Source organism: Colius striatus, chromosome 13, assembly GCF_028858725.1.
Source record: "Colius striatus isolate bColStr4 chromosome 13, bColStr4.1.hap1, whole genome shotgun sequence".
NCBI classification, from domain to species: Eukaryota; Metazoa; Chordata; class Aves; order Coliiformes; family Coliidae; genus Colius; species Colius striatus.
In genome coordinates this window covers 11,526,994-11,541,584 of record NC_084771.1, presented here as the reverse complement: position 1 = coordinate 11,541,584, position 14,591 = coordinate 11,526,994, and the positions used below count along the sequence as shown (strand labels likewise).

At 45.5% G+C, this 14,591-nt stretch overlaps 1 protein-coding gene across 7 annotated transcripts; it reads left to right on the top strand.

Annotated features, from left to right (window-relative positions):
• Positions 1-17: 17 nt before the first annotated feature.
• Positions 18-13,585, top strand: NONO (non-POU domain containing octamer binding). 7 transcript variants are annotated; one of them, XM_062006823.1, is made up of 11 exons: positions 18-115; positions 343-466; positions 2,848-3,041; positions 4,049-4,350; positions 6,287-6,382; positions 7,248-7,444; positions 8,081-8,165; positions 9,233-9,335; positions 10,603-10,645; positions 11,108-11,217; positions 12,526-13,585. In XM_062006823.1, the coding sequence occupies exons 2-11, from the start codon at positions 352-354 to the stop codon at positions 12,661-12,663; spliced, it is 1,383 nt and encodes a 460-aa protein (XP_061862807.1). In that variant the 5' UTR covers positions 18-115; positions 343-351; the 3' UTR covers positions 12,664-13,585. The 7 variants fall into 7 exon arrangements, with proteins under 7 accessions (XP_061862807.1, XP_061862805.1, XP_061862802.1 ...); XM_062006821.1 differs by having other exon boundaries at positions 2,821-3,041; XM_062006818.1 differs by having other exon boundaries at positions 343-511; positions 2,821-3,041.
• Positions 13,586-14,591: the final 1,006 nt, after the last annotated feature.

The following is a 14,591-nucleotide window of genomic DNA, read 5'->3' as shown; positions in this document are numbered from 1 at the left end:
TTGGTGGGCGCCCGTTAGGCTGCGCTAGTTCCGGCCGCGCGCTCGCTCGCTTGTCTCCGGGCTGCCTCGGGGCCAGGAGGCCGCGATCCGCCTCGGCGCCGGTGTCCGCCAGCAGGTGAGGCCGCCGTGGCGCCGCGAGCGCGGCTCCGCTCCGCCCTGCCGCGGCCGCTCCCGGCCGCCCGCCGCCGCCGCTGCTAAGGCCTGGCCGAGGCCCGCCGCGGCCTGCGCGGCCCGCCCCGCCGCCGCACGCGGCAGCTTTGGCGGGCGGGCCCCGGCGAGGCGGGGCCGGAGCTCGGCGGCGCTCTCTGAACCGCGGCCCACCGGGCGTGTTTGTGCCTCTAGGTGGGGAAGATGCAGGGCAACAAGGGCTTCAACATGGAGAAGCAGAACCACGCGCCGCGGAAGCAGCACCAGCAGCACCCGCCTCCGTCCATCCCCGCCAACGGGCAGCAGGCCAACAGCCAGAGTGAGTCCCGGGCCCGCCGCGGGGGCCCGCCCGGGCCCGCTTTGGGTAGGCTTTGAGCGACTGCTCACGCTGCAGAGGGGAGCTTCGGGTTCCGCTTAGCTGCCGGCCCCTTCGGCAGCAACAGGTCTTGGCGGCAACAAACCGACCCCGTGCTTTCAGTTAAAGCTCCCGTGCTTCAGCAGACCGCGGCTGCCGTTCGCTGTGTGCCTGCGATAGTCGGGGTTTTTTGTTTCTGCTGTGGGAGATGGGAGTCCTAACTGGGTTTGTTTGGGGTTTTTATTCAGATGCATGCGGCTCCTTAAGGTTTGAATGGGACTTGTTTGTGAGTTTCATGCGTTCCTAAAATGAGGCAGTGATGGAGAGTTTCTTTGTCTCAAATTCTCAAGAAAAGGTCACTCTAAGAGTTTGAAAGTATCTGAACCTTTAGCGGTGTTTCTGTAAACCTTGCCAATACGAGATGGTCTGTTTCCATTGGCTTCATTTCCTATTTTCCCCACCGTAACAGGTGGCTTCTTAACAGATGTTTTCTTGATTACTAGTGAAATACATTTGCTAACTGTAAAGACAGAGACTTGTATTAAAAACATAGTTCTTGATCTGCAATCTGCAGACACCCATTAAGACAAAGCTTTTACATGGGAGAGACCAGGAGATACTCCCCTTTACATTATTTCAACATTCAAGTACAATCTAACATTGATGTGTGTTACTCTGATCTACCGTGTTCCTGGCTTTGTTCTTAATGAGGGTGGACTGTAGCTCTGTAATTTGGGCTTGTGAGCTGAGACAATGGATATTAATGGCTTCTGGGGCCTTAGGTTATCTTAGAAATTTTGATCCTTTTTTAGACACTTTGGCCGTTCAAAATAAAAGTGTACAGAAGTCATAGGTGCACTTTACATGATTCCTCTGGATGTTTTTTCTGTGAAAGTTTCAGATTTACCAGGCTAGTAGAAAAAAATCCTGCCTATTTTTATTAGGTAGCCCTGTTAAACAGACTCCTTTTCAGCTCATAAAAGAGAATGGACAGGAGTGGCAGACCACTCTATTTCCAGTCAGATTAGAAACAATACAACACTGGTATTTGGAATCAGTTTGTAGTGAGTGACTGTAAGTGAGATTCTTTTGAGTGGATCTACTGAAGGCAGAACAGTGACAGTGGTATAGCTCTGCCATAAGCCCTTCCTAGTGGGAGTGCATAGGATGTAATTCATCCCTAAATACTTCTCATGATGACGTGAAGAAGTTTACAAGACAAAAACACTTCACTCTTGCACTCTGACTGTGTGAAGTAGATACTATCAGTCTTTTTTCTCTTCCAGTGTTAACCACCAAGATTTACTTATTCTTACAAAAGAGTTTTCTTGCATGTTTTGTCTTGGCATGAATAACCCATCCTGGTGGGTGCCAAGCACTGTAGCCTGAATCAAGCCACTCATGTTGGTGGTTTATTTCATACCTGTGGCCAGGAGATATGAGGCCTGTAAAGCAAATGCTTTCTACAACTTGCTGTCCTATGTGAGGAAGTTCCATATACATTTAAGAGACTGGAATACAGGAATTGATAATAAAGCCACCCCTGTGTCTGGTGCAGAGCAGAACATCCAATACTGTGCTGAATTCGGAGTTAAAGATTGTATATGCATGTGGAGATTTGAGAATGTTCCTAGAATGTGTGCTGTTTGTTAGTGTTATGTAGGGCATTGCTTGCTGAATATAAACTTTTGTAATGAGCTTGTAAATTTTCTAGTCTCACTTATATGGCTGGGTTTTGGGGTGGGAGCTTTTTCACTCTTTTCTCCATTCCAGCCTTCTCTTCAGCTTTGAACCAAAGTGTCTAGAACCCAAATCCCATCTCATAGAATGAAAGCTATCTCAAATGTTATCTGACTGGGCAAAATTTCCTGTCACTGACATTTTTTTCTAGACATCTAGGGTTGGGGTGGGTTTTTTTGAGTAAAAATCTGGTTGCTGGCCAAACTGTGACACTTCTGTAATTGCTCAGGTTGTAGCAACAAAATCCTTTCTTGTAACTGCAGCTGGTTTTGTTGTGGACTGGTCATCCTGACCAGAGCCTCAAAAGTTGAGTGAAATCTCTCATGTTATTTCAAGCTGCAATGTACTGCTTTTTCCCGTTCTAGACTGTATTTTGCTCATGTTCATGAGCACTGAGGTCCAAACATACGGGATTTTTTAAAAGAATATGGGGCCATTCTGAAACAAAATGCCCTTGGTGCTGTGGAGATGGCTGGAGAGGGATGAGACTGAAGTGAATGGGTGGTGTTACCTGTATTGTCCTATATGTCTCTGTTCACTGTGATGAAACCTAATAGAATTTATCCCCCCAACTGTAGAGCAGCTGTGTACCTTATTCCCCTCAGATGAAGGCCTGACTATTGACTTGAAGAACTTCCGGAAACCTGGTGAAAAGACCTTCACCCAAAGAAGCCGCCTGTTTGTGGGGAATCTGCCCCCAGATATTACAGAGGAAGAGATGAGAAAGTTGTTTGAGAAGTATGGCAAGGCTGGTGAAGTCTTCATACACAAGGACAAAGGCTTTGGTTTTATCAGGCTGGTGAGTGTCTTGCTCCCTTTGTTTTTGTGACACTGACTCATGCTACAGGAGTATTGCTAATTGAAAGTAGTAGATGTTCAGGCTAATTAAGCATGTTGTTGATTTTAGTAACCTGCAATGTAAGAGCAGCTTCTACAGGTGGTTTGTCTAGAGCTTGTTGTGAGATAGAACAGGGATTCAGGCAGCTTGTGGCAGGACTGATGATGTGTCTGATAAAGTTATTCTAAAGTCATCTGGTAGGAAACAGAAGAAGCCCCACAACACACAATGCTGTTATAGACAAGGGAGGCTTCCCTTTTCTGGAAGGGGGTGAACATGGAATTTCTGTGAGCTGGGGTTGTCATGTAGTATTACTGAGATGGTAAATGCTCTTGATGTAAGGGATCTCTAGATGATCGTGTTCCTGTGTGGCTAGGAGGAAAGCAGCTACCAACGTAAAGTGACAGTTATCAGATGTTTTTAGGCTCATGTAGTACCATTCTGAAAGCCCCAGATTGAGGGGATGGAGCATGAGATTCCCACAGCTAAGTCTGAGACACTGCTTTGCTGTAGTGTAGCTGCTTGGTAGTGACTTAAATGAGTGGAAAGGTTTGAAGCTTGGATAGAATACCTTTCATGGAATGGCGTGCAATCAGCATTTCCTTTTACAGTTATCAGTCTTAGCTAATGGTTGAATCTTCATTTATGAATTTACTTTCACTTTCATGCTTTGTAGCTATGATATCATTATGTCTGGTAGCTAATGATCATTTAATTGTTTTCTTAGTTTGTACTGGCTGTTGGATTCAACAGGTTTTCCCCCCAAACTCTGTACATGCCTGTTCATCAAGAGTCATCGACAACAGAGAATAGCTGTGGTTTGTCAGGACACTTTTAACCCCACTGTGGGAGGAGTTTTTGTTCCTGTCTGTGAAGTCCTTGTTCAGGAGAAATAAGCTAGTGACTACTGTGACTGGTTGATTCGGTATTGCACTGAGAGTTTTAATGGTAACTGTTTTTATCTTCAGGAAACTCGCACTCTGGCAGAGATTGCAAAGGTGGAACTAGACAACATGCCTCTACGTGGGAAGCAGCTAAGAGTGCGTTTTGCGTGCCACAGCGCGTCACTGACAGTCAGGAACCTGCCTCAGTTTGTGTCCAATGAGCTCCTGGAGGAAGCCTTCTCAGTGTTTGGCCAGGTTGAAAGGGCTGTGGTTATTGTGGATGACAGAGGAAGATCCTCTGGGAAAGGCATTGTGGAGTTCTCAGGGAAGCCTGCTGCTAGGAAAGCCCTGGACAGATGTAGCGATGGGTCTTTCCTGCTAACTACGTAAGTGTGGAGGGTGAGAAGGGCTGTACTGGCATGTGTGTGGGTTGATGGGTGGCATTGGCTTGTTATTTCTTAACACCAGAGTTGGACACATGAAATGGGAGGCAGGAGGTGATTTGCCTATGGAGAGCTTTACTTGGTTTTGTTCCAACAAGAGTGAGTCTGTGCAGAAACTGAGGTCTGAAAACTCTTCTGGGAAGCTGCTAGTGGAGCCAGTGCATGAAACTTGCCAATAAGCACTTTCTTGATAAAGCCTTAAGGCATTCAAAGCAGCCTTTAAGAACCAGGAGCTAGTCCAGAGATTCCACACACATGATTCCACGCATATCATTTGTTGGAACCAAACCTCAAATGTTAGTTGTACACTCTGAGTTGCTTCACAGGTGAGTCTTGGGATGGGACTGAACTAGGCAGCATGCACTGCTGGCTTGGAATGCTGACCCACCCCTATGAGCATGGGTTGGAAAAGTTGGTCAGATTGGATTGCTTGGAGTTTTTACCATAATAAACTGTTCTCCTTGCGCTTGAATATCATAAGGGAACACAACATGCTCTTACATAATGATGTGAAGTTGCTCAGTAAATGGCTAATTCTAGATGTGTTCCCCAGAGCGTGGCTGGTTGCTCTATTAAAGAGGGAGACACTTTTGATGTCTTGGAAATAAAAATTACTGTACACATTTTTGATGTGTGCACCTAGAATTTTGGGAGTAGAACACTTCCTGAAATTGTGGCTGTATTGCTAAATTCCAATGTAGTTTTATAGGCTCTGTACTTCTCACTTCCCCCCTTTTTCTTAGAGGCCTTGTATATGACATAGTCACACACAATATGTTCAGTTTAAAAAAGGTGGTGTTTCGGTTTTTATAAATACCTGCTTTTCTGCCTGAGACTGTTCGGGGATAACCACCATAGTGTGTAGTGCTCTGCAGGAAGATTGCTGTTAGGGAGCTTTTGCTTATTCATAAGTCTATACCCTGAAAGAACCATGCAAACAGGTTTTTAAAGCTGGTCATGCAAAACTAATCACTACCAATGTGTGACTGAGAGCACCTGAGGGTAACATTCAATCTTTTTTGTAGCTATCAGTGTCTTGGATTCTGGTATTTAGGGCCAGCAAACCACTATGTTGCTTATTTCTAGTTATGATTTGGTGTTGATTCAGTTTGATGTGGTTTGTCCTTGTTCATGGCAGTAACAGATAAACTGGTTGAAATTAGTTCACCTTGGAAAATAAGACTACTAATAATGGAATATGTCCCATCAAAGTGAAAAGCTACATGGTGCATCTTCAGCTAAGGAGAGAGATGTTAACCTCTTGTGTCCTGCCTTCCTATTGGAGTCTGGGCAGCACTTGGCACAGTGTAATCATTTCTCTTCCATTTCTTCAGCTCTGGGAAATAGGCTTGAGGAGCAAATGAGAGGCTGTAACACTGCTCTTTGTAGGGGATGAGCAGAGCCAGTGCCATAGTAGAAAGCTAATTCAGAGACTGGGGACATTTCTGTGAAGTACGTTTCCTGTACACAGAAAGCAGGAGGATGGAAGCACATGTGTGCAGTCTGTCCTGTGACAGACACTAACAAAGCTGCTCCACAATAACAGCACATGGTGGTCTGAGGAGGAGAGCAGGGCTGAATGACAGAGCCGGCAACCTCCAGCGAGGAGCACTGTGTTTACTCTTTGCTTTAGGCAGCTATGAAAAGGCACACAAGGGCTTGTACAGCACGTGGTTGTCTGTGTAGCAAGGAAGGAGAGGGAGAAAAAACAAACTGAAGGAAGGAAAGTGAAAGAAGGAGAGATAAGGGAGAGAAGGAAATGTTCCAAGTGGTTCTCTGAATTTCTTTGAGCAGTGCTAGAAGCAATGGTTTCTTAAGTTCAGCCACACTGAAGCTCAGTCTTGAATTTTCTGGAAAGCACCTCATCTTTTCATTCCAGCTTCCCTCGGCCTGTCACTGTGGAGCCCATGGATCAGTATGATGATGAAGAAGGACTACCAGAGAAACTAGTCATCAAAAACCAGCAATATCACAAGTGAGTATTGCCATGCAATAAGAGATGAGGCTGCCTGTGAACTAGGACATTGCCTAGTGCCTCTCATCTTAACGGAGTGGCTCATCAGTGCTACTGAAGGGCTGCTTTTTCTGTAAAGGTGACTTGACTCTGGAAACAGAATCACATACACTGTTCTATGGCTGTGGTTAGCTGAGAATAGTGGCTTTGGATCCACACTGCTGGATCAGACTGGCAACTTCCACAGGTTTTCTTAATAAGCCTGTCTCAGTTGGAAGAAAAAATGATATCAATTTGAGATAATGTGAGATCCCCATGCTCAGATGAGAACATGAAGCAAAGACTTAAGTTGCTGGCTCTAAGAATTATGGCAAGTCCACAGAGGAAATAAATGTGAACCCACAGGGGAAATTCATGAAACAGTGTGAATAGTACTGAGAGATTGTAGAGCTGTCCAGGTTTAAGGCCATGGCCTTTGATGACTTCCCAATGTATGTAGGTATTGCGATTCAAACATTGGAATTACTAAACTACGTGTGGGCTTGTGAATTTTTCAAGTAAGGAAGACAGCTGGGAGACTGAATTAGGAATGGTCACATGCTGTGGGTGCAGGGGGGTGGGAAATAAACATGGCTGGGCAGTGTTTGTTTCTGGAGTGGATCTGTCCCTAAGAAATGCATCAGGAACAGAGGCTGTTTCTTTCAAGAGTGTTTCTAAATGTCTTTACCAAGAACCTTTTGGTGTCTTAGGAAACTGGTGGCATTGCTTGTTAATGGAGGATGATGGGACAGACTTTCCATATGTAATTAATGGATTACACAAATGGGTTTCTCTTGGTTTCTCCTTGCTCTGTTGAAGCATTCACTAGCTCTTCCTTGTTTGACAGGGAGCGTGAGCAGCCTCCTCGGTTCGCACAGCCGGGCAGCTTCGAGTATGAGTACGCCATGCGCTGGAAGGCTCTCATCGAAATGGAGAAGCAGCAGCAGGAGCAAGTAGACCGGAACATCAAGGAAGCTCGAGAGAAACTAGAAATGGAAATGGAAGCAGCTCGCCATGAGCACCAAGTGATGCTCATGAGGCAAGGTAACAAGCCAAGATAAATACAGTATCAGAATGTGTCTCAGGAACATCCAGGCATGAGTAGCTCAGGAGATGGGGTAGAGTGAACTAAAGGTGAGCCCTGCTGTAGCTGCTTGACTTGTAACCAAGAAGGGGAGTGTCAAATAAGGGAGAAATGTTACTGTGTTGTTGGAGGCTGTGTTACCTTGTGTGTTATGGCTATAGTTCAGGAATTACAGAATCACAGAATGGTGGGGGTTGGAAGGGACCTTTAGAGATCATCCAGTCCAACCCCTTGCTAAAGCAGCTCCACCTAGGTCAGGTCACACAAGAACGTGTCCAGGTGGGTTTGAAGACCTCTAGAGAAGGAGCCTCCACACCCTCCCTGGGCAGCCTGGGCCAGGCTCCCTCACCTCAGCACTGAAAGAGTTTTTCCTTATGTTTAAATGGAACTTTTTGTGTTCCAGCTTCTTCCCATCACCCCTTGTCCTGTCACTAGGTACAACAGAAAAAGTGCTGCCCCAGCCTGACACCCACTACTGAGATATTTGTAAATATTAATGAGATCCCCCTGCAATGTCCTCCAGACTAACAGAATTGATAAGAGATGTTATGGGAGATGAGTTTGATTGGGTTTTGTTTCACTGTCACCTTTCACAGACTTAATGAGGCGCCAGGAGGAGCTGAGGAGAATGGAGGAATTGCATAACCAAGAAGTACAGAAACGTAAACAACTGGAACTCAGGTGAGGAGTCAGGTTATGAACTGCTGAGAGTCCATAATATTAAGGAATGAAATGCTGCTTCAGTGAACCCAATTGTTCAGAATAACAATTTAATTACTATGTGAGATGTGGCTGTTATTTTGGGCCTTTTTGTTCATAAGGAAGAGTGTACAGTTGGCTTAAGATGGAAGAGTTAGGAGTTTCTTCCACTGATTAATATTTGGGTTTTTTTGCTGTTCTGGGTCTCAGTTTAAGTCCTTGAACAAGGCAGACAGAAAGATTCGAACCTGTGCAGTGACTTGGTAGCTTCAGTGCTGCAGGCTGGGACACCACATTCTAGCACCTATCATTTCTTTTGAGAGGTCTCAGAGATTTCTCTCTCCATTCCAGCTTTTTCGTGTCTCAGGGTCATTTTGAAAAGCTCTAGGAAGATCTCCAAGCTACTTGTGTAATAGGAGGGGTTTGAGAAATACCTGGCTTGCATGCATTGTATTGCATATAGTCAGCATGTATTTGGGAGCTGCTGTGTGCATAGAGAAGAATCACTTGGGTCGGAAAAGAGCTGTTAAGATCATTGAGTCCAACCATAAACCTAACACTACCATGTCCACCACTAAACCATGTCTCTGAGTGCCACAACTACACTTCTAAACAGCTCAGGGATGGTGACTTTCCTGGGCAGCCTGTTCCAGGCTTGACAACCCTTTTACTGAAGAGATCTTTTTTTTCCTAACATCCAGTCAAAACTTGCCCTGGCCCAGCTTGAGGCCGTTTCCTCTTGTCCTGTTGCTTGTTCCTGGGAGAAAAGCTGGCACCCACCTCACCACAACCTCCTTTCAGGTAGTTGTAGAGAGTGATAAGGTCTCCCCTTAGCCTCCTTTTCTCCAGGCTGAACAACCCCAGTTCCTTCAACTGCTCTTCATGAGATGTGTAGGTGTGCTCAGGTTTTATGATGAACTCCTTAAAACGGAGTTAGAAACGTCTCAGTGCACACACAGGTTTGTTTCCAAACACAAGCCATGGGGCAGCATTGCAACACTGTGATGCAGATGGTGTGGTACTGAGCCATCCTTGGACCTTTTTTGCAGGCAAGAGGAAGAACGCAGGCGCCGTGAGGAGGAAATGAGAAGGCAGCAAGAGGAGATGATGAGACGCCAGCAGGAAGGCTTTAAAGGGAACTTTGCTGATGCGGTATGAGTGCTGCTGCCTTCCTGTTACATCTGGACCCTGACATTACAGTGGTTGCTCTTCCACAGCGTGGAGCTTTCTCTGAATGCTTCACTTGTTAGTTGAGGGGCTTCACATCTTCAGTGCATTCTGCCCTAGATTATTGACTCTCTCTAGTCTTAATACAAAACTTACTCTGGGAAACAGCCTAGGTACTGTCCCCCAACTGTTCATGTAGGACCCTTACTAGTTGTCTTGCTGTTCAGAAGAGTATGTCCTAACTGATTTTATTCTAACAGTAACAAAGATGTAGTATCCTTAAGTATTGCTGCAGAATGCTGTTCTGTTCGTACACCTGGCTATATCCTTAGCCCACAGTCTGTCTTAATGCAATGATCCCAACTTGAGACACTGTTGCAAACGTGGTACTTGCTTGTACTTAAGTCAGTTGGTCAAGAGCTGTCTTACACTTCATTTCCAGTCTCAGCAACTTTTTATTGTAAGTAGTATAATGGCATTGATGCAACTGTGTGTCAAGTGTTTTATGTATCTTAGTGAAAAAGTTTGCTTTCAAGCTAAATAGATGTCAAAAGGGCCAAAACCAGGTGACTAGCTTAAACATGTGAATATTCCCCTGCTTAGCAGACCTTGTGATTTGTGCCTTCATATGGTGAGTGGTGTCACTGAGACTACAGATGAGGGCAAGTCTGTTTTTCAGTTCACTCTGTTGAAGTAGTACCCTCACTGAAGTGAGAAGGTGCTCCTTTGCAGTGAGGGACACCTGTGGTGTGTCCTCAGTGCTCAGTTAATGAAAGAGAAATTGGACTTGCCAACTGGTGTATTAATGCAAATGACCCAGTGCAAATGACCTAAACCTGCATTCCTTTCAATAGGAAAAGCTTCTTAAGTATGCTGAGGAAGCAGAAAAACTAATTCTATCTAATGTGTTACTGCTGCTCAGCAGATCTTCCCATCCAGATATCAGATATCTTTTTATGCTGCTATTTGGTTAAAATCTGCACATACAGCTTTGCTGCTACATGTTTTACTCTGGTTGTGGAAAAACAGTCTTCCAGAATGAGGTATTTTAAATAAGCCCCATTTGTTCAGCAGTTACAGTGTGAGGGTAGCTCGGGTCTCAGTTTGAAATTGACTCTGCAAATGATTTCTTTTTCTCTGCATTTTTTTCTGTAGTAAAACCCCAGAACTCATTCAATTTGTACAATGACCTTTTTTCAAAGGCTGAATTGTTCATTTCTGTAATTTGAAATGAGTTGTCTCTTTTTTCCAGAGGGAGCCACCAGACATGAGGATGGGACAGATGGGCATGGGAGGTAAGAGTATTCTATGGCCACCTCTCTTCCCCTGCATGTTCACTTCCTCCTTCAGTAGCACCAAACTCTTCTTTTATTTCAGATAATACTGCAATGCAAGATCAGTTTGCCTTACCTAGTTCTGTACTATTTGTTGCCACCACTGGCAACACCACCAGGCCGCCTGCAGGGATTACTCAGCCCCGTCCTGAGGGGCAAGGATCACCACACACTCAGCATGGATGATACTTTATTCCAACCCCTTGTTTACACCATGTGCTTATATCTGCTACCACCAGCACCTCCTCTCACTCCACCCCGGGCCCACCTCTTCTGTACCTTCCACCTCTCATGTTACAACCCGAGACCTACCACACTATTAGAGCAACAGGCTAGGACTCTGAATATAACACTGCAATGGGGGGCTTTATGGCTTTTTAGTCACTGTGTCTGCCAGGACTATTCTTCAGTTGTCTTTTCCAGGTACCATTGGTATGAACAATAGAGGAGCTATGGGTGGCACTAATGTCCCAGCTGCTGCACCTCCTTCCACTGGCCCTGGAGCTATGATACCTGATGGAGCCATGGGAATGGTAATGGATCTGCTTATTTTGTACACCTTTGAAATGCAGATTGTGTGGTTTCCATTGTTAAGCACTAGGCTGCTAAAGTTGAAGCTTGCCTGTCTACCTAGACCTGTTGTTTTAACTCCTGATGAAGTCTTTAGAAACCAATCTTGCCTTGCTACTAGTTAGTAATTTTCAGTTTGAGCCAAATCTACTAAGGACTTTACTTCCAAGGTAGCCAGTGCTAAAACATTTGCTAGAAAGCTCTGAACAATAATATATGGTTGTTTTTTAAATGACATAACGGGAAATGCTTTGAGAGTAGATGCTTACAGGCATAAAGGCCAGCTTTCAAGAATGTTTGGTCCATCACCACTCTGGAAAACAATAATCTCCTATGCTAATAGGCTAAAATGAGTATGGCAATAGTGAGTATGCTCAAATGAGTTCAGCTAACTTGCTTAGGAGATAAAGAGCGGACTCAGTGAGGTTTATACTTAGGTATTTACCTTTTTAGGTTTTTATATCTAATTTAGAACTTTACTGCAGAGTTTTACAGCAGACCATGGCTTCTGTGGCAGCTGGCATTCCTCTGTGTCACACTCTTCAACACTGGCAGTCAGCAGCAGAAACAGCAACAGTCAGAGTGGAATTGGTCCTCAAAGTTCGTCATCCTGTAGCAGTTTATATCAATTGGTCTAAGAAACACTTTTCCTGCAGACCTTCCTACTTAGAGTTCTTCATCTATTGTGACTGCTACATCATGGGTATATTTTTTGTCACAAAGAACAATTTCCTTTGACTGCAGGCTTTTGTATTGAAGTGGTAGGGACAGGGGAGCAGCTCAGATGAAGGAAGTTAAAGGAGAAGATGAAGCAACATGGAAAGGGAAAGTGAAATCATGTCAATATGATGATATGATACCATTTAGAACAAAAAACAACAAGTGTTTTCTATAATGGCCATGATGTATAGTCTTTTGGGAGAGTGTTCTGGCCTAATTTGCATCCAGTTTGGGTGAAGGGGTGTGGTGGAAGTGTCTTGTCCTTCACCAGGCTGCATTACTCACACTCCACCACAGAACATGAGTGTGTGAGATGGTGCAAACTGTACTCAGCATGCTGGGCTGGTGTTCCAGTATGCAAGTTACACGGGAGGCAGAGGCTTGGCTCTGCAGCGGTCTGCCACTCCTGCTTTGGGAGTAGTTTTTGGTGGGCTGAAGGTTTGTAGCAAGGCCAGCTGGAATTGTTGAATCCTCATAGAATCTGAATCCACTTTTAACTGCCCTTTGTTCCTTGTTCTTTGTGCCTGTCCTGCTCTTGTCCCGGTTACCAGACGCCACCACCGCCTGCAGACCGCTTTGGCCAGGGTGCTGCCATGGAAGGCCTCGGAGCCATGGGAGGGAACCCACCTGCCTTCAACAGAGGAAACCCAGGGGGGGATTTTGGCCCTAACAAGCGTCGCAGATATTAACAGGATTAAGCTACTCCCTGCACAAGCCCCAAAGAAGAAAGGAATCTTGGCAGGCCATACAGGGTTCAACTTGGGGGGTTGTGTTTGGCGGGGGGGGAGTGGATATTACAATTAGTTAATTAGGGCCTGTTTTGGTAAAGCCACTCTAGGACAAGGGGAGTGCAGTCTGACTGGTAAAGGTTTTAGAAGACTTCATGTGGTGCATTCCTACAGTTTCAATGTGAAGAATGGATTCTGGGAGGCTGCTGTGTTTGGTCAGTAACGGTAAAATCTGGTGAGGACCTTCATGCCTTGACCATTCCAGGTTTCCTATGTGCAGCCAGAGCCTTGAGGCTAAACTAGAGAAAGTTCCAGTAGGCCTTGGCATCTTTTAAAGTGTAGCCCACCTTGCTTAAGAGCACAGGCAAGTCTCTGGGAATTAGAGCAGCATCTTGGGTACTTTGCAGCTCCCACGATTCTGTAAATTGATATAGCTCCAAATGATCCATCATGTAGTGAATTGGGAGAGATTTTATGTTCTTTTCCCTTTTGTTTTTTTTTTGTTCTTCTCCTAACTTGTAGTTATTCTTTTGATCTGGACCATCTGTTTCTTTCAAGTAGACGACTGTCAGGTGCAGCCTGAATGGCTGGGGAGCTTTTGTTGGGATGGATTCTTTTTGATAACGTGTTGTATCGCTGTTTATTTTTACTGGTAGTAAAAGTACAATCTATTGGACAAAGATACTGTATCTCATGCTGAAGATTTAACTGAAACAAATGTTTGTATAATCTTAGCCTTGCCTGTCTTTTTGTGTAGAAGTACTACAAGATTCTTTTTCATTTAGTGTGAACTGTTTGAACACGAGCTGTACTTGTCCCACTAACACGTTTGTCTGAGGAATGTTACAGGAATGCATTATTAAAGTGGATTTTAAGCCTTTTTTATCTGGTGTGTTGTCTCATGTTTTCTCTCATTCAAATATACAACTCATCCTCAATGTTGTTAATAAACATATGAAGGAAAAGGTAGTTATTGAGGGAGTCAACATGGATTCACCGAGGGGAAATCCTGTTTGACCAACCTGATGCCTTCTGTGATGGTGTGTGACTGGCTGGGTAGGTGAGAGGACAGCAGTGTGGATGTTGTCTTCAGCAAGGCTTTTAACACTGTCTCCCACAACATCCTCATCAGAAAGCTCAGGCAGTGTGGGTGTGAGAGTGGATGGTGAGGTGGATGGAGAGCTGGCTGAATGACCGAGCCCAGAAGGCACAGAATGGAGTTGGAGGCCTGTGGCCAGTGAAGTTCCACAGGGATCAGTTCTAGGCCAAATGCAACCACCAGCAGCCACAGCTCAAACTGGAGGCTGCCTGAGGGGTGAGCCCAGCTCACTGCCCTCACTGGAACCTCATCACCTTTTTGCTATTTTTTTAAAGCAGCAGCTCTAGCAGGACCTTGAGTCTCCTGCTGCCTGACCAAGTGATTCCCCTGGAGCTCATCTCTGTTTCATGGTGGATGTCTCATGTGTGCCTGGGAGGCTGTACCTCCCCACCTTGTGCTGCCTGAGGAGCCTCCCAGCCTGTGGGCCAGGGGCTGTGGACACCACAGTTTCCATTGTTCCTGTGCTACATTCCCAGTAGGTTCTGTCTTTTGAGCCACGTCGTTGCTTGGAGACTTGCAGTGGTGCAGCAGAGGGGCAAGAGTAGAGCAGTGCTGCTGCCTGCTCACAGCTGCCTCCTGCTGCTTCTCTGCTGAGGGGGCTTTGCTTGTCTGCATCCCTCTGTGACGAGCCTCAATGTTTGGGTCAGCCACGGCATGTGAGGTAACCTGAGCTCCAGAGTCACTGGCACAGGAATGGTGACAGCTGCAGCCTTGCTGACAGCTTATGGAAAGGACAAGGAGAACTGAAACCCTATAGCTCAGCACCCAGGCCCAGATTCCCCTGGCAGAG

Bases quoted from the DNA above. Each gene is read 5' to 3' on its own strand.
- NONO (XM_062006817.1), top strand. From the start codon at position 352: ATGCAGGGCAACAAGGGCTTCAACATGGAGAAGCAGAACCACGCGCCG. The intron at 4,351-6,286 runs GTAAGTGTGGAG...TTTTCATTCCAG, and splicing joins GGGTCTTTCCTGCTAACTAC to CTTCCCTCGGCCTGTCACTG. The intron at 10,646-11,107 runs GTAAGAGTATTC...TGTCTTTTCCAG, and splicing joins GGGACAGATGGGCATGGGAG to GTACCATTGGTATGAACAAT.